Genomic DNA, 20,722 nt, shown 5'->3' with positions numbered 1-20,722 from the left:
TTCACATATAAAGCTGTTAATTTTTTTCAATTGCTTTAATGGTTCTATAGGGTTCAGATCCAAAAAGTTTTAATATTATTATATTACATTAGAATATTCTTAAATTTATATCTTGACTGGTGGTTACTGGATTTTCATTTATTGTTTGATCTACATATTTTCCCACTTATGCTTTTCTCCTTTGTTACAGAGAATACTTAAAATACATGTGAAATACTTTGTTTTCTTCATGCAGGGCTTCTTCAAGGTAGAGGTTTTGTACTCACTGATAACACATGTCATGTTTAGTGTACATCTTGCTGAGAGAGCATATACCATCCACAAAATTTAGGTCACTCAGGCTTTAATTATTCTACCCTAATACTCCCATTATAACACTATTGATTGTTCTATAATAAAATCTATTGTAATTCCAAAAGAGACTAATGATTCAATACCTTCTTACACCTATCTTGACTTTATTTTTAACACTTACTGTATATCTTGTCTGTATAACAGTCTTTATATACTGCTTTATTCTTGCTTAGGATACCACATACTTTTAGAATTTTTCATAACAACTCTCTGTCCATTCTGTCAAATGCATCCTGCAAACTGAAAGAATTAATAACAAGCAGTGATTGCCCTTGTCTAAAATCACCTGATTTTCTTATGCCATCTTTGATCTATTTAAGAATATTGAACACAAGTTTCCTGGGAAGTGAGGGAGTAATAATAAAGTAAACTCATCACAATTGTTGCAGTAACCTTTCTTTGCATTTCATACTCCATTCTTTCAAGCTGTAGGATTTGTTTTTTATTTCATACAAGATTGATTAGTTTCAAAATCTGAGGTTCTTTAACTACTTGTTTTGATTAATTCAGTATTTATTTTGTCATCTCTAGCTGCTTTGTTGCTCTTCAGCATAGAAATAGCTTTCTTAAGTTCCTCTAGCATTACACTATTGAGGTTAATATCCATCTCAGGCAAACATTTGATGGTATCCCAGTCAAACAACTGGGTAGGTGGTAAACATTTAAGGTGCACTTTGGAAGTGTATAGCCCATAGCTTCTTTCTTTTTCCCAGTGCAGTGATTTCTTCATCTTTATTCATAGGGTTTCCTTTCTGCTTGAAGACTCCGGAAAGAATTTTCATTCTCTTATACTGTTTTCTTGTTCCTTTTATTTGCTGCTATTCCTATGAGGCCTCTTTTATTCTTTCTAGTTTTAGATTTCACAGCTCTATTTCATTTTTGTATGTGTCAGCTCTGTCTGGTTTTCCCCATCATCTGTTATTGAGTAAATTTAGCTAAGCTTCTTATTTTTTCCTTCAAAACTTTCCAAACAGACTTGCTGCTTCATTTTTCCTTTGCTGTATTACAGATTATACTGTTTCAGTTTGAGAATATCTGTGATTTTTATATTTTTTCAACAACTTCCTAGTTTTCAATCCAAACAGAAAATTTGTTTGATAAATGCAAACAGAATTCAGTTATACAATTTAGTTTTATTTTAGCTATGAATAAATGATGGCCCTTACCCACACCTGCTCCTCTATATGTCTTAGTATATTGCAACAATATTTAAAGGTTTTCCACACACAAATCTGATGCATTTGGCTTTTGGTAATGCCAATGAAAAGATTCATACTGTCTTGTGTATTTCTTTATTAGAGAAGAGAGTACCACTAATAACTAAGTGGTTAAATTAACACTGTTTAGTGTTTCACCTCCATATCTGTCCAAAATATTTTCAACTCCTTTGTTGTCATATCCCACCTTGAAATTCATGTAATCCGTTACTTATAAACAAGTCATAATTTAGTGCCATATTGATAATATCTTGTAAACTGTCATAAAATTAATTGTTCACATTAATTAGGTGTTGAATAACACCATATAACAATCACTTTCACAAACACAGTTTGAAATCTTATTCTCCAAAGCTTGCTGTTGATTAGTTCCCAATCTAATAATAATAATGTCATGTTTTCAATAATCAAGGCAATTCCTTCTTTCTGTTCTTCATGTAGTCTTCCTGACTAAAAAATGAATTTTTATTTACTTGTAAATCTAATCATATCTGATTCTGACAATTGACATTTCATTGATGTTTATATTGTTTGTTTGATGTTAAGTACAAAGCTACAGGATGGACAACCTGTGCAGTGTCCACTTTGGGTATCCAAACTTGGTTTTTAGCATTATAAGCCTCTAAACTTACCACCTTGCCATTGTGATGACCATATGTTTGTCTCAAAGATATCTCTTTCTCCAACACAAGGTTTTCCACTTTCAAACACTGTTATGACATTCCATAATCCAGTTTTTAAGTGATTATTGTGTTTCTAATTGGTGTCCCTTCAGGACACAGGGTTTTTATGGGGTTTTGCCAATGCCCATCATGTTGATTTCCTCAGATTTGTTCTCTGTATCAAAGTTGTAACTTGTTAATACTAATTCCAATATGAAATATTAAGACAACTTAGAAGAATGTCTAAAGTATTATTCATACATTCATTAAGATAAAAAAACGTTTCATCATAAAATGAAACAATTTCAAATATAAAAACCATGTTCTGTACATTCATTGATTTGAAAACAAGCAATCCCTACCTTCTAATCATTCCACTTAGGATTCTGGAACTCTTACCCAGATCATCATCTGTTTCTCGAAGCTGAAATTTAAAAACAAAAGCATAAAGTTCATGTTACTTTAACGCATTTGACAAACATGCATAAACTATAAAATTGTAGGTTTACAAGAAAAAAAAACAGCAACAGGAACCAACTTTTTAGGGAAATATTTTCCTGACAGCACTAATACTGTGAACAATCAATGCAGGTAAAAAAAAATGTGGTACTTTCAGGTAAAACCAATCTCCCAAAAAAATCAGGCAGACAAATTCACAAATAACAACAGGAGTGATCAAGAAATAATGGAAGTGTTTTATAGTTGATAACTTCATTAATTTTAAGTTGTGTAAGAAATAAATAGACTGGACATATTTAGATGACAGGGAAAATCTTTACTTAAATATAACATAATAAACAGTGTAATTACCTATACAGACAATGAATAATCACATTTACTGAATCAGTGAATACCTCATCAGAGTTCCACATCTTAAGGTAAATCTCTATCAAACTAATCCAAGAAAGCATGCCTAAATTTCAAACATAACCTTGCTTTCTTTGTTCAGTGGACAGTGTCACCTCGTAACCTTTATCCCTTGACAACACTGGCCAGTTATCAAATTTTAGCCATCATAGGATATTCTACTTTTAAATTGCTTAACCTAGGCTAAATATACATCACTGAAATACTGTGAGCAAAGGACATAATCAACAAAAGAGCAAATGGGAAAAGCGACTAAGAACAAGATAACATTAGATATCATGGAAAACGAGTTGCCACCATGAGAGTTGGAAATTAAATCAATAATATTGAATAATTCTTTGTTACTATAAATGGTACATGTGCATGGTATGCCTGTATTCCACAAGTGATACTTTTTGTAAAATACATCGACAAACAAAATACTACAAAGTTAAATGGAGTATATTGTATAACAATTTATCTTTATTAACTTTGGAGATATACTGGATGTAAAATAATTATAAAAATAGCTTTCAAACAATATATATCATTACAATCATAAACATTGTTCCAGCAGGAGTTTGATGTGATTAAATAGTTTTTTCTGCCTAAAACTACAACAAAAACAGTTTTATCACTTGCTTACATGAAAGCAAATGGATATCGATGATTATAATGTATATTTCTTTTTATCAAAAATCAGCAACTCTAACAGTGTTTGTTCAGTAAAACTTACTACTAATAAGCAACTACATGCTTTGCACTTATACACTTTAATCTAGAAAAATTTAAATGATACACATAATAAATCAGTGTGACTTAAGAAAATGAAACTTAGTTTTTTATTCTGTGCAAGAAAACTAACACTCTGCAGTTGTTATATCAGTGTAAGTCAGTGAAGAAAAATACTTGTTCTTCTTTCAAGATTTATGATGTCAAATTGATGACTTTGCAACCACTTTGTACTCATTAAAATTTCCATACCATTAATTTTAATAGAATATGTACATCTTCACAAAATCTGTCAAGATTTTAGTAAACATTATGTCTTTTGTACACAAAAATAAGATTTTGTAAAAAAGTATTTTTACTAATATATATATATTAATTGTTCCAAAGGCAAATTGATTTCAACAAGATTCAAAATGTTTGCCTCAAAAATCTCAATTTCATTTGAATAATCTCTAAAACCTGAACAAATTGTTTTTCTTTTCAGTAAAACTTCATATTTCATGTTATTTTCCTTGCCCTAACTCTAAGTAAGGTCAATTGATTTGACCGACCATAAAAAAAGAAAAAAAAAACTGGATTATCCATTTTTCTCTTTTAAGAATGAATTCAAATTGTAACATGAAACTACATCATTTTTTATGCTTTAAAACTGATAACAGTGTAATATATTTATACTTATATTTTATTGCCCTCTGGATTGTGTCCAACTACTACTCACACAATTATAAGTTGTAAATCATTTGGCAAATGTGCCAATGCACTTCAAATTACTATATGTATGAGCCAATCCCAAGCATACTTCCCAAATTTTTTTTATTATTTATTTTACCTACTCTAACAATCAAATCTTAAAAGTTTCCTATTTCTACATTTTAGTTACTTTTGTAATAACAAATAACATATGCACACGAAAACAAGAAATAAAGTACTAATCTGCACCTTTGACTTTTGTGATGCCAGCTATCAATGGCACTTAACTCTACTTTTCACACTAATGGTAGGACTACACCAAATGACTAACACTTTGTTCACTTTACAGATTGTAGTAAAGATCAAGAGATTAATACTAATTTTCAAGTTTTTAACATATGATTAACTTGTGTTCAAAAAAAGCTACATAAGTGATTTTAAAAATTTGAACAGCTAAATGTATCATTTTTCAATGCCAGTTAAAAAAACACTTCTCTTGTTGTTCTGTTTCTATATTTACTTTTTTACTGTTTCAATTTCTTATCATATACAATTTTCATTTTTTTTTTGTTACTGATACTCATTTGTTCTTTTCATACAGAAAAAAGCTTAAGAATAGAGAGGTTTCTCTTTATACATTCATCTAAAATGGTGCCTGGCCTTTTCACACCAAATGTTATCCAGAAATGGAATGTACATATCTTCTCATTATGTTTTTATTTTTGACTGTTGACTATCCAATAGGCAAAGTTATTTTGATCTTAAAATTAAAAATACCTTAATGCATCACAAAATTATCAAATTTCACATACTTTCTAACATCCTTCAGATAATTATCAAACATTTTTTTAATTAGGAAACAAAATGTTCATTTTACCTGTTATTATTGTATTACTGTGAGGGTTTGGTCAATTCAACCAGCCTCTTAACCAACATAAAAATTTAGAAAATAGATATAAATTACCCATTTTTAATCTAGATGACTACAAATTTTGACAAGAAACCACAAATATTTAGTCGAAATAATTTAAATCTCCTTACTTCATACATATACACAATTTTATTTTTATTTTATTGACCATTCAGCAGTGTCTGACTGATATCACAAAATTTGAATGACACAGCACGTGTGCCCTTGTGTTACCATATTCAAGAGAATAAAATTGGAATTTAAAAAATGATCTGTCTTAGCTGTGTTCTTGTGAGCCAGCATTTTAAATAATAGTCACATATCAGTTACAATAAATTATTACTATTTACAAATAAGTTCTTAAATTTCAATTAATTTTCTTAAAACACAAAATAAAGAAGTATTGAAAACAATTATCTCTTCTAGTTACAAACTTTGTACTCATCTACTACTTGTTGTAAGTTGCTCAGCCTTATCAAACGTCACATGTAAATGATGTAAAACAAAATAATATTTTTAGGTTTAATATATGCATTTTGATATAACAAAAAAATCAAATTACTATGCCAATACCACACAATTACACTATAATTTATTAAGCTTAGTAACTAAACTATATTTTGGTCAAAAAACTTGTTTTTCAAGCTCATTAATATATTACCTTACTGCTCAGAATTTACCATGAAAAGAAAGGATTTCTGCATAAATATTTTTCAGAGGCTAAAAAAACCACCAGGGGATATTATAAGCTTCTGAATGGCTGTATAAACATCAAGAGGTGAAGTAAGTGTATTCAAGCAGGTGGCAGGTCCACCTTGATTAATTCACTTAATATATTATCTCAGAAAACAGTATGTACAGGAGTTTCTTACCTTATATTTTACATTGTTAATATTGATAATTTGAGTTTCTAATTCGTAAGAAACTAATAATTTGTATTTTGATAACACAAACATCTAATCTGAACCAATACTGCATTTAACATACCATGTGACACACAAAAACTGACATTTAGGTGTGTTTTTTTCATATTTACTTTTAAAATTAATGAATTAACTAATATGCAGTACTAAATTTGAATTATAGTATATGTTTGATATTAAACTTATTGACAAACAATCCTAAAATACTAGTTCAATAAAATTTTGAATACGAGTCTACAAACATGTTGACATGGCTTTCAACCCATGGCAATAGGAAGACCTGTAAAGATAGGATTAATAGGAGACTAGTTTTCATTCATAAAATTTGCATTATCCTAATAATAGCAGCAAATAAAACAGTTTCACTTTCATACAAGATCTAGTTAAGATTAAGAAACATGAAGTGGGACTAAAATCTTGATTTTTGCTTTCCTTGAACATTGCAAAATTTATACATAAAAATACAGAATATGTGTGTGGTCCTTACCCTGTCTCTAGACTTCTTTATTGTTTCCCGCTGACTATACAAGCTATTGAGAACATCAGCACCAATTTGCTCTGAAAAGTGAAGTTTAAAAATAAAACACAAAACAATGTTTTTATTTCATAAATTATTCTTAGTAAATAACTATGGGATTATAAACTGATGTTACTTTTTTGACACTTTAAAAATGTGTAGAACAAAATGAGAATATACATTTAGAAAATTAAATGACTGTAATTGAATTCTTAAATGTACATTTATATCTAATTAAAAAATCTAAAATAATAAATTAGTCTCTAGAACAAAAACAGTTACACACACACACACACACACACATATATATATATATCATTTATGAGAGTTCTATTGTACAAAATTTAGTTTATTTCCTACAATCATATTAATAAAAATCTGCACAAGTAACTATTTGACTGACCTGTTTCTAAAGCAAGTCCATACCCTGCTTGTAATTTTCGAGACGATCTCTCCAACCTCTCTGTGTTGTCTAATAATCGTTGCTGTAAAAGATATAGTTTTTCTTTTTTTACTGTAATCCACTTTCTTATAGGTAGTATTTAATTATAAGCAATTTTATTTATTTTCTTTTTAAAACAAAAGCTTGTAGATCTATTTATATTCCAATTCATCTGAAATAATTACCAGCCACACTAACAATCTTTGATACACAGTGATATCGAGAAAACCCACTTGTAGAGAAATATATATGCAAAAACGGCTCGTTTGGGTTGAGAAAATATTTTATATAGAAGAGCGAACAACTTTTCGACCTTCTTCGATCATCGTCAGGTTCGCTCACGTTTGAAATCAGTGACAATCATTCTTCTGTCTCAAAGGCTTTATACATTAAGATACTTGACATCAATATAATTGTGTTTAGGTGTTTTGCCTCTTTTTGTTTTCAAATTTACCAAATGATAGAAAAGTGTTCAGATATACAGAATTAAGAAGAATCAATGATAATGGAATATTTGATTGGACAGCAATTAAAAACATTTAATTAAATCTCCAAAAATTGTCAAGAGACTAAAATTTGCTAAAAAGTAAAAAAACTGGACAACTGATGATTGAGAAAGGATATTATGAATGGATGAGTCCAAGTTTAAAATGTTTGGTTCAAAACTTAGGGTGTACATTCAGAAGAATAAAGGTGAAAAATGATTGCCTCAATATATAGCACATCAGTATGAAGCATGGGGAAGGCAACGTTATAGTTTGGGAATGATTTTCTGCTGTAATAAGAGGAAAAATTTGCAAAATAGATAGAATAGTTGATAACCACAAGTACCAACAGATACTCATCATCCCAGTGATTTGAATATTATTGTAAAGTATTCTGTTACCAAGAAGATAATGACTTGAAACACTCATCCAACCTATCCAGAAATTATTTAGTTAAGAAGCTACTGGAGTCATTCAAATGAGACAATAGTCCCATAGAGTCCTGATCAATACCTAACTGAGTATATCTGGGATTTGACATATAAAAAACTGAGAAATAAATCGTTAGTTCTAAAGAAACTTTATGGGAGTGCATTAGAAACATTTGGAGAAAAACCCCTAAGAATTATGATTAAATATGTTGCAACAATACCTGCAAAACTGTCAGCAGTTATTAATGCAAAAGTGGAACAAACAAGATATTAACTGTATGCTGAACTCAAGCACTTCCACTGAGTTTCTGTTCTATTAAATCTAAAGATTAACGAAATTTTGATGTTTCACCTGTGATTTACCTTCCAATTTTCTTTGAAAGTAGCCTGAAATCTAATTTTGACTTTGTCCTAACAGTTTTGTACAGTACTATATATCGACATATCTTTTTTCAAGTTTTTCTGATGATGAATTAGTGTATTCTGTAACATTTTAATTAATTAATGTCTTCAATCCTCTCAAACATGTTCATCTTCATTTAATAGTAGACTCTGTTTTCTTACTCATGGATTTACCTTCCAGTGTATGAGATTCAGACTGTACAAGTTTCATACTTTACGATTCTTCAAAGTGGGTGAAAGGGTGGATTTAAAAACAAGAAAAACATCCTTTGATACACAGTTCCTTACAAAATGCAAGTACCACAGACTCACTTTGAAGTCCCTCCAGTTCAAAATTTTCAGTCAAAAACTTCATGGCACTTTTACATACTTTACCTGACAAAACTTAACACTTACAGGAAGAACTCAAACTCAAATACAGACACCACCAACAAATGAAGTCAAATGTAGTGCACCAAAGTCAACATTTACAAGATGTTATCTCCTGGTTTGATTTTAAGTTCTGGCAATTTTGTTTCTAAAATTAGTTACATTTTTAATTAACTTAACTGTTTCAAATACTTTCTGTTTTTTGCTTTTAATAGATTTATTTTCATTTAAGTGTATTGGAAAACAAGGATATGATGTACCTTGAAACAGTTAACACTGTTTAGTAAAACATCTTAGGAAAGGAACTTTACATAAGTTTGTGTGTGATAAAATACTCTATTGAAAATTAAAAATTATTATAACCTATCATATAATATGTAAGAATACTTGAACCTCTTGCTAAAAGTTGTTTTCTTTAGTAGTCTTTTACTTTTTATCTTAGCCCACTACACAGATCCAGCTAGTAATATTAAATAAACATTATCTCACAAATGTTATCCAAGAAGTTAAGAAGTTTGATGACGACAAAATTTCTGTTATGGATTTTTCTTTTTACGAGGGGTATTCAGTTCAACATTTAAAAAAAGGAACTAAACAATTCTTTAAATCTATTTATCCTGTGTTTTCAAGTGAAGACAATGTTTCCTGCATACAAAAACATAATTATTTCAGGCTTCCACGATATAAGAGTTTAAAAATTCCACATACAAGCCCAAACTGTATTACAAACATTAACCATTCTAAGAAAAATATTAATATGCAATATGGTTACTGTTAAATGTATATTCTCTTTTATTTCTATTTTTGATTTTGTCATTTAAACACACAAGTCCCTATTAAATGTCATTTCATTGCCCTCTTTCTACCCTGTATTTCTGGCCTCCAAGAGGTTTTAAATGACAACCTATTGATGTTGTCAACTATGAAATATTTTGAACATAGCCTGAAACCTTGATGCAGATAGGTAAAACAAAAGAGATTTCTTTCATCCCCAAAGAAAACATCTTTCCCAAATTTTATGTGATTTTCAGTTTGTCTCTTTGAATAATTGTGGAAATAAATAAATTTCAATGAATGCACATGCCATATTCTCGCAAGCAGACACGTGAGAATAGAAAAGTCTTAGGTTCATATGATGTACGTTTTCTTTGTTATTATTCATCTTTTAATATTAAAATTTAAAAAAAACATACATATGTGTAAGTTAATAAACTGTTTTAAATCTCACTGGACAAAGTTAGGCCAACTTCAGAGAAAACCATGGTAATTTCAGAAAGTTACAGTAAACACCAGCCTTACTCACACTTGTACAAGTATTTCAGTCTTGAGAATACTCTAACAGTGAAACAGTGCATAATAGTTTATATGTACCTTCTATTGTATATATCAGAGAAATAGATTACTATTGTCATTACATATACCAGCCTATACATATACTTGGTCTCTCTACCAAGTGCATGCAGTGAGCAAACTTTTTACACTAAGAAATTAAGTATTGACTTGTATAAATAAATGACAATATTAGTTAAAGATTTTTTACTTAAACCAAGTTATGGCAGAAATTTACAGTTATATTATAAAAAATGCAATCTACAATTCTGAAATACTTCTACTGTTGTACATGTGGTTCAAACTATAGCACTCATTCACGTATTTTAACCTATCCAGAAATGTGTGAAAAATGTAGATTATGCATTAAACACTTAATTAAAAGGTAAAGATTATCAAAATGTACATTTCTTCTAAAGGTATTTAGTTGTTGTTTTTTTCTAGAAGACTGTAAAGATAAGGGATTCAAGCCAACAGTTTCATTTTTTTATATATTCTACATCTCTTGGTGCTAAAACATAAACTGAAAATAATTAAGTGAAAATGGCAATAAGGTTGGTTGTGAAAAATATCAGTACTAAAGGTTTTAATGTCCAAAAAAAAACAACAGCTTTTAATTCCATCATAACTCAATTAGAAATGTTATCTTGCAAACCGTAACAATTAAACAAAGATCTACACATGTACATACCAAAACCACTTTCTTCAACCCCCTAATTACTAGGTTAATAATGTTTGTCATGCTCTGGCAATATCAGAAACTGTTAGTCACTGAAAAAAAAACTTTATTAATACATGGGACATAACAAACTTTATAAAGCTGTGATGTTTTCTACACTCCTAACAGCTAAATGTCTTCAAGATCTAAAAATTAACTTTTGTATGCAAATAAGTTCAATAAATTTATTCCACAAAGTTCAAAGGAAGAATATATTTAACTTGAATTTTAAATATCATTTACTTTGTATTTCCCCAATTACTAAAACACACATACACTGACATTTTAACTACCATCACACTTTGAGGTTTTGACTCAATACCATTCATTCAAAAATTTGGTTTTGAATTTTGTACAAAGCTACACGAGAGCTATCTGCACTATCCATCCCTAATTTAGCAGTGTAAAACAAGATGGAAGGCAGCTAGTCAACACCACCCACAACCAGCTCTTGGGCTACTATTTTACCAACAAATAGTGGGATTGGACATCACTTTATAATGCCCCACGGCTGAAAGGGTGAGCATGTTTGGATAACAAGTCGAGCTCCTTAACCACCTGGCCATGCTGAACCATTGTGTGAAAACTTTTTTTTCTCAACATGAAGACAGTCATCCTTGAAAATGTTTAAGTTGTCATTTATTTTCTAATATTATTTTAAAAAACATTATCATCTGATAATGCCACACACCATATATGTAAAACTAATAAATACAAGACCATCCTAGGTTTGTTGCTTTTTTGGTTTATGGTTTTAAAAAATCAATATGAAAATATTGCACAAATTTAATTAGAACTGGAAATATCAGCATACTATATTTGAGGACAATCTCAATTATGATTTTGTAAATAAAAAATATGAAAGCTAATGTTAGATACAAAGAACTAAAAAAATCCACAAAGCACATTATTTACATAATGTCTGCTATAAAATGTTATTACAAGCTTCAAAGATAAGATTCTAACACATGTAACAGCCATAATTAAGCAAATAATTACTGACAATCAATCTCACAACCTGCAACAAACTAATTAGAGAATGTTCTGAGCTGTTTTCTTTATCTTGTATCACTATTTATAAATCTATGCTCAAATTGTGGGCAGTAGAAGAGAATGTAATTTCCATTTTTAAAATAAACATCAGTTGCATCCCCTTATTAGAACAATCATGTACATTATCTCCATTATCCATCAATGAAGTATGGGTTTTAGTTAATACTTCATGTTTAATCAAATTTATATTTAAATCTTAGTTTTTTTGTAATTAAATTCAAAATATATTTATATGCATAAGACTACCATTACACCTATGGAGTTCCTCTTGTTAGCTAGTTATAGTTCCAGCACTGTTTATAAAACCAATAACAAATTTTATAACCGATGAACATTACTGATTGAAAACCTGATATGTCAATAACATTCTTTTATGAAAAAAATACTCACCTTATCTTCTGCTATGGAAGTATCTTCACTTTCAAACAACTCTTCCCTGGTTAGTACTTCGTCACAGAATGCTATTTTCGCTCTTTGCTACACATACAACAAACATGCAATAAAACAAAAAGAACTTTAATTTTCATAATGATATTAAATTTTTATGTAAAACAGTTTGAGGTAACAGAACTTTTTATTAGTTCAGCAAAATCTGTAAGAGTATGTGTAACAATATTAGCTCTTAGGATATTTTCTTACCTTTCTGGCCAAGACATTTTCAAATTATTCATCAGGCATACCACAATTATTATTGCTACTTATTATTCTGAGACAAAGGATGAAGATCCCTTGAAATGAGGACTAAAAAAAATGAATGAAAGGTTCTCAACACTAGATGGTGAAAACAAAGTTGACATGACATGTTCAATTTTGCCAGTGTTTACTGGTGAAATCTTGTATGAAGAAAATACTTCATTGACTGGATAAACTTTGAAATTATGTGTTACAAGGTTTGAACAATGATTTTCAACTTAATGAAGTTCAAATAGAATTAGTTTTGTTGAACAATAATGAACTTCTCAAATAGAAACCATTAAAAATTTGGAAGCTATGAACAGAATCTTCTAAAAATTGTTGGTGAAAAATTCTAAGCTATTTAGCTTGTACACATTTACTCAATTAGCCAGAATTGTTTCTGTTACTGTCAGAAAGTTGTTATACAAGAGAGACTTTCACTCTGTATGCCACTTCCATAATTATATTAGATCAGTTCAAACTCTGACTGTTTTGAAAATGGCAAGCATTTGAACAAGGAACTAAAATTCAGTTCATTACAGTAACGCATCCAAGGAATCTTGCACAACCAAAAGAATGTTGTTAAGAAAGGTTATCATTTTTGTAATAAACCACTCATTAAAAGATCTTCTCAGTCACATTTCATACTTAAAAAAACTTAAGAAAATACCCACTATATAACAACAGCAATATTTTGTAACTACACATCATCAGACTCGCAGTGTAGGTGAACTATATATTCACCAGCACTAGACCTTAATAAGTGAGTTTTTGTACACAAAGCTTCTCATTTTGTGAAGTGTTTAATTTCAAAAATACTTTATTATTCAACAGTGTTAGAAGATATTGTTGTAGGATATTTTGTTACTTTAATCATTTCATTGTTGTTCGATATAGTGTGATGGACGTGGCTTAATGACTAGAATGTTTCTGGAAAGTTTAAAAAGCCCAACTGAGCCACACAGAGAGAAAATTACACAGCAGATTAAATATTGTGTCTATTAGTAAGTTATCTTGATCCTGAAGTATAGCAATATTACTTATCTGAATTTTTAAGCCACTTATTTACAGTACTGTTCTTCCACATAAATAAGTGATCAGAGAATTCACAGAACATTTACACATTTCCCTTGTTGTAAATAATAACAGTATTAAGAATAACATTTTATATTATTTTCTACCATAAAGTCTAGTATTACAAGAATTATTGTTTAAATGTTTTCTTAATCTTTTTTTATATGGTTCAGTTTTGCAGCAGTATTTCCTAATATAAAAATGTCCTTACTAGTTCTTTATGCATCTGTTTCAATTCTGTGAGGTAATTTTTGACATGGTTTCGGTACTTCAACTGTTCTGCTGCAGTTAAAGTTCTAATTTCCAGTTCCATTTGTTCAACCTGAAACAATAAGTAAAGGAAATTTGAATAAAAAAGTAACATTCATTTATATATGTATGTGTGTGTGTGTGCATCTGTGTATCAAAAAACATGTTTCACATAAACAAATACAAATTTATTTAAATAACATTTGAACATAAAAACTATTAAGAGAAAAGACATAAGATTATTCAAATTAAAGCAAAAAAATAGCTTATATTATGCACTGAATTTCGACATTACTACCTGAAAATGCTGCCAAATTACATAGGACTGGCAACACTTCTTGAGATACAAAACTCAGTGATAAATCCCAGGAGATAGTGATGGTGGTTCATCACTACTCTACTCCAAGAAACTTTGTGGCCAATTTGCAATTTCATACAACTTAAACATTTTAAAAAAATATGTATACACTGCTTCTTTTTGTACAATTTAATGTTTGAGAATTTTTGAAGGAGAACCAACCACACAATCTTCTTTGGGTTCTATAGTTCTCTTGAAAACTTCCAGTGTCAAACCACACAATCCTCTTTGTACTCTGTAGAATTACATACTTCTCATGAAAACTTTCAGAGCCAACCATCTCAGCCATGTCTCACCAATCAAGAACCTACTTACTGATATGCTAATATTTGGTAATCAATTATCATAAATGCAGAAGTCTATGCAATATCATGTAAATTATTAGTATTTTAATATTTTTTTGGAAATTCAAATACTGTAACAATCATTACTGTGATGTGTGTGTGTGCATAACTAAACAGTCCCAGACATTAGCCACTTTCTTTAGATAGCAGGATAACTTAGCTGCCCAGATCCAGTAAGCCATGGATCTCAGGATGGAATAACATAAAGTTAGATCGGATCAATGAATAATGACTTTCACTTAATAGTCAGATATTGATGTCTTTTATGTTTCTTTTGCTAATGTCTCTGTGAATTACTCCAATCACATCCCTAAAGTAGCTAACAGTTTCCATACCATAACTTTTAACATGGTTTGTATGCCATCATAAAATTTGTCAAGCTTTTAGTAAACACGATGATTATTTTGAAGACAAAAGTTTAAATTATTAATTAAGTATTTTTACTAAAACTTTGTCTGTGAACACATATGGATCCAGAGTGTTGACTGCTCTATGTACAAAGTATTGTTTGTTAAGATTAAAATAAATTTTTCAATGTAAAAAATTTCAAGTTTATTTTCTATTATCTCTAAAATCTCCTGAATAAATATCAAATATTTATTTAAACAAAATATCTATATTCTGTGTTATTTTCTCTAACCTAACTCAAACCAGTGTGTCAAGTTGATCAACTTTATAACCAGAATAAAACTTATAAATGTTGAAAAATTCCAAAATAAAGTGAGTAAATTGCCTCTTCTGACCTTTGGCCATTTTATTCCCTAGGCTTTAGAAAGTTTTTATATCAATCTAGTATATAAATATTTATAACATCAAAATTTTTTTTTAAACCAAACAAAACACTGACACAGGTGTTTAAAATATTCGTGAAAAAGTTTACTGTACATGGTTTCATACATGCTTGTCACAACTGATACTTCCAAGTTTCTCTGAAATAAACACTGTAGATTTCTGCAAAACCTCATTTTAGTTATACATATGGCTTACCAATTCTTGAGCCTCTTCCATATGTTTTTCCACCTGCAAGACCATTTTCTTTTTCTCCACTGCAAGATTTGTTGAAGCAAATACTCATGATTATCTGTTACCTAATCTTTCACTAATTATTACCCTATATAGATATTTTATAATAGTTTTAGTCTAACATACAATTATTTTTACCACTTCAAAAAGCCAAGAGGTGTACTTTTATTGCAATCCAAGTTTTTAATGTTTCAAAACATCTAATACTGTACTAAACTTAGAAGATTATGAACAAAATTATCAACAAGAATATAAATCTCTTTTTTAAAAAAACTATTTTCTATAACTATGCCATAAAAGAGAAAGTAATTCCTGTTTACCTTCCTTATGAGGGATGTACACATTTGTTTTCTAATGTATTAATCACAGGCTAGTATACATGAGAAATGTATAAGCATTGTACATATACATATTCAATGCAGTGACATTTTCCACAGTAACACAAAACTAAAGATAATGTGGTTTACTATAGAACAGGTGATGCAGACATAAACCCTCTAGTCAGGTTAACCAGTTGATTACATGATATACTGGTATTCCTTATTTGATGAAAACAATATGATTTGATTATAAATATATAAAAATATAAATTCCCTGAACAGATTAATCACATTAAGGTTACATATGTAATGAAAGCAAAACAACCATACAGAGATCCAACAAGTACCACCATTCCCTTTTTCACTGTGCCAAGAAACAAGCCTACAGAGTTACAGAGGCAGCTGTCCAACAAGTAACTTTATCCAAACACAGCAATTTCACCTCACATCAATAAAACACTTAATTCAAAAATAGGTATGCTAAACCTATAAAAAATAATCACATAGATGGAAAGTGTTATAAATATGAAACTAAAAAATTTGGCTGATACACGTGTTTGAATATCATGCTTATGATAGGCATCAGACATTTAATGATTTGAAATGACAAATATTTTTGTAAATTTTAAAATTTAACTACAGAATTGGTTCTTACTTTTATGCAAGCTGAACCCCACTAACATAGAGAATGTACTTATGGAATTCACTGTAACCCCAATTCAAACTTTGTTAGGCCTGACTTTAGACTAGCAGATTTTTATATCCTAGTTAATGTCATATCTTCACTACCCAACTTGTGTGAAAATGTTTACAATATTTGTGATATTAGGACTGCATGTTTCTATAAATATGTTAAAGGTGAACTATTCACAAAGTAAAATTTTACTGCAGGGTAAAGAACTGCAAAAGCTGAAGGTGGTTGTTTAGCACATCTTCTCCAGCAACCTTTCTGTTCAATCTGCTGCATTTTCTGAATAAACATGATGCTCAATTTGACCTGGATTCAGCCAACCAAACTACCACAATGAAATTAAAGAAAACTGCTAGTAAGACCAAAATGTGAGAAACTTTTACTAATTCAATGTTGAAAACTGTTGATAGAAAAAATAATAATTTCTTAGTAATGTTTTGTACTAATAAGTAATAAATTTGTAAACATGTCTCATTGCAAGATAAAAAATGGTAAAAAGAGAAACTGCATTTTTAAAACAGACAAGCTTTTTCATGAATATCATCAATTTTAAGCCATATATATACACAACAATGTATTACTGTTAACTAAAATTATGTACCTAATATATATACTTTCAAAAGATGAAATATGTAATAAAATCTATGCCATACAATTACAAACAAGTACCTTCAAAATTATTAATGTAAACCCACTCCCATGAAAAAAAGTACAAATCTGAACCAACTTTTTATTTTAGAGAAAGTAATCTATTCTCTCTTAACCCTACTTTACATACATTGTTAACTTCTAATACAGAAACAGTTGATAGGGTCAAAACTGGGGAACATCTAGGTGTAAGTGGCCATTGTTTTATTGGGTTTGATGTTTTACCACATGTGGATATCAGGAATAATGAGGCTTTTGTTACAAAAAATAAATAAATAAGGGATATTACAAGAATTGTCTGTTGTGAATTGGACAGACAAACTAATTGAGGATAATGATCAAACGTGGAAAATTTTAAAAATATTTTTTTAAATATTCAGTACACCCATTTTCCTTGTATAAAAACTGGATGGTAGCTGAAAGTAAAAAACAAGTTGGCTCACAAAGAGTATAAGGCAGTGGTTCCCAACCAGGGGTGCGAGATAACATCTGTTTTGCCCACCTTCATTCTTAAATAAATAATTACTGTGAGGGGTGTGAGAACATATTAAAATTTTTTAGGGGTGCAGAGCATAAAAATGGTTGGGAACCACTGGTATAGGGATAAAACTACAGAAAATGAATGCATATTTAATAAGTTTAAAGTTAACATTTTCCTCATCTGAATAGCTATATCTCTCATGTCAGCCTATGAGATATGCATGCTACTAGCCTCAAGCTAATACTCACCTAAAATTCATGCTTCACACAAACTGTATTTGTGTTTGGTGATACCATCATACAACAAAAATTCTATACCAATAGAACAGCAACACAACCTCCATACACAGCAATTACACTTGCACTCAAAATAACTTCATTCTTAGACAATGCAAAAAGAAAATGCACTGGAACTGAGGCAGTCAGATATGAATATATATGCAGATGAAAATCTATTGGAAATATGTTTTCAGGTTAGAAACATTTTAACTTCCAAAGCAATACCTTACTTCCACATAATATAACTAGAACACCATGCTGAATTGGTGCAAGGGATGGTGCAAAGTTAAACCTAGGCAAGCTCTCTTCCAAAACCACCTGAAAGGAAAGCCCAAATAGAGGTGACACCTTATGGTAGTTTGCATCACTTCATAATTATGGTATAAATTTAACCCAGAGCATAAAAAATAACTAAGTATCACAGTGATAACAAGACTAGAAATATGACTGTTCAAGCACTTACACTCAGTAAGTGTAGTGTGGTTAGGGCACAGTCAGACTATACAGGATTTGCTCAGCTCAAGTGAACTGAACAGATTCAGGTATAGGAAGAGGCTACACTAGCTGTTTAAGGGACAACCTGCATTACAATGATAGCATCACTACTCTCCTACCTCTCACTACATTATATTGAGCACAATTAGTGAAGAACTTTCTAGGATCCATCACTCCACAGTTAGGAGTTACTAAATGGCAAAGGATTTCCATTCTCCATTTCAGGGAGGATGGAAGGGGGAAGAGAATATATGTTGAGGAAATGTGGAAAAATGCCCAGATTCCAATCTGATACATAACAGAAAGGTCTTTTATTGGAGGCAGTACAATGGGTGACCACAAAATCTGATTTTGAAAAACTGGCAGGAGTGAGCCAAAGAATTGAGCAGGCACTTTCCTGGCACAGAATTTTTCCATGATAATATATTGAAATGGCACAGTCTGGATTAGGCAATTGAGTAATTTTGTGTACCAGAGGTTTTGTGGGATATCCCATCTTGACAATGGGCACTATTTGGACCAAGGAAGATGATCTGAGCATCTTTTATTATCCATGGCTAGATGCAGAATTTGAGAAATAAGCATACCCTAAGAGATAACACCAGCCAACTGGTAAATAAGGGTGATGAAAGAGAGTGCAAAAAACATTAAATGCACAGATGTCTGAATGATGGCAATCACATAAAAGAGGAAAAGAGGTCTTAAGAGAAAGGCTGTATAAAGAACAAGAAGGCAATGACTCAAACAGGGTATGCATAAAAGTGTGCAACAACACATTACATTTCCACTAAGACATGGGAGTCAGATAAGTGAATTGGCAAAGAAGGAAGAATTAGAATAGAGTGAAGAAGATAGGGAAAGAAAATACTTTATGCTAATGTGAAAGGCAAAAGACGATGGATAAGGCCACTCAGTAACCAGTAATTACTAACTACTACAGTCTGCAGTACGTGCTATCGTTACTAGTACTTAAAATTGATAGTATAGTACTACAAATGAATTTATAATTAGTACTAACAATTACAGTTTATAATATTACTATTAGTATTAATACTACTTCAAGAGTCGTAAACAATTATCTTATAGTCTTTAGTATAAACCAATTGTATCTCGAATGATTTCTTAAACTTAAAAAAATTCTTAAGTTGAGCATTATACTAAAAATTGTACAAAAATAACAAAACTAAAATACGTAATAACACACTAACGTCCAGTCAAATTAGGTATTTTCCCAGTTTTTCCAGTGATATCTGCAGTTAAAGAAGCATATTGTTGTTCAAACGACTCCATCAACGACGCCATTTTTACAATAAATATATTGACTAATATTATGGTACCAAGTATCTTGAAACACTTTTTGTTCGAGTAAACACACATAGGGGTAAAAATTCTGTTCCTGTAACATTTTTTTAACGTTTTGTAATACTAATTAAAGTGTATAAAATACGTTTCCTTAGGTCAATCTTTAAGTATAATTAACTCCAGAAACAATAAACATTCCGGGGCTTTATCGTATCAATTTTTTTTTTTAATTCTAAATGAAATAATAATCTGCTTCCGAAAGTCGACTGAGTTAATTGGGCACTTCTATTCCAATACTTTGTTGTATTTTATGAAAGATATGCGACGATTTTGAGCTGATATATTAATCTAAAATGAAATTCAAATTAATGAAGAGTAGCCACCGCCAATTCAACTAAAATTATCTGACTGAATAGTAAGATTTGACTATAGCCTTTATAAAACACCCACAGCCCGAAAGTGAGGAGCACGATTATTTTAGCAGTAAAGAGACACAAACACTGGATCCGTAGATAGATAGTTCAGGTAAAAATAAAAATAATTTGACAAACGTGCGCTGAACTGACCTATAGTATTTCTAGAGTTGGTAGTAATCAAAATTTGATCCAACAAGAACAAATAATTAACGAACGTCAACCTGAAAATATAAATAAATAGTGAATTATAAAATAGCACTAGGTTTAAAGACTTATAACACTAAAAAT

General features: G+C 30.2%; 1 protein-coding gene across 6 annotated transcripts in view; it reads right to left on the bottom strand.

Annotated features, from left to right (window-relative positions):
- Vti1a (Vesicle transport through interaction with t-SNAREs 1a) overlaps window positions 1–20,064 on the bottom strand; it is a 30,722-nt gene extending 10,658 nt beyond the window's left edge. For 3 of the 6 annotated variants that reach the window (XM_076512021.1, XM_076512022.1, XM_076512025.1), the window contains exons 1-7: window positions 19,925–20,064; window positions 15,768–15,826; window positions 14,041–14,151; window positions 12,471–12,557; window positions 7,255–7,336; window positions 6,822–6,892; window positions 2,596–2,657 (exon numbers count right to left, since the gene is read on the bottom strand). In XM_076512021.1, the coding sequence (XP_076368136.1) occupies window positions 2,596–2,657; window positions 6,822–6,892; window positions 7,255–7,336; window positions 12,471–12,557; window positions 14,041–14,151; window positions 15,768–15,826; window positions 19,925–20,018 (566 nt within the window). In that variant the 5' untranslated portion in view covers window positions 20,019–20,064. The other 3 variants (XM_076512023.1, XM_076512024.1, XM_076512027.1) reach the window with 3 other exon arrangements.
- Window positions 20,065–20,722: the final 658 nt, after the last annotated feature.

The sequence above is a fragment of the Tachypleus tridentatus genome, chromosome 7 (assembly GCF_004210375.1).
Source record: "Tachypleus tridentatus isolate NWPU-2018 chromosome 7, ASM421037v1, whole genome shotgun sequence".
Lineage (NCBI taxonomy): Eukaryota > Metazoa > Arthropoda > Merostomata > Xiphosura > Limulidae > Tachypleus > Tachypleus tridentatus.
The sequence above is the reverse complement of the archived record's forward strand: the minus strand, read 5'-3'. Positions and strand labels throughout refer to the sequence as shown.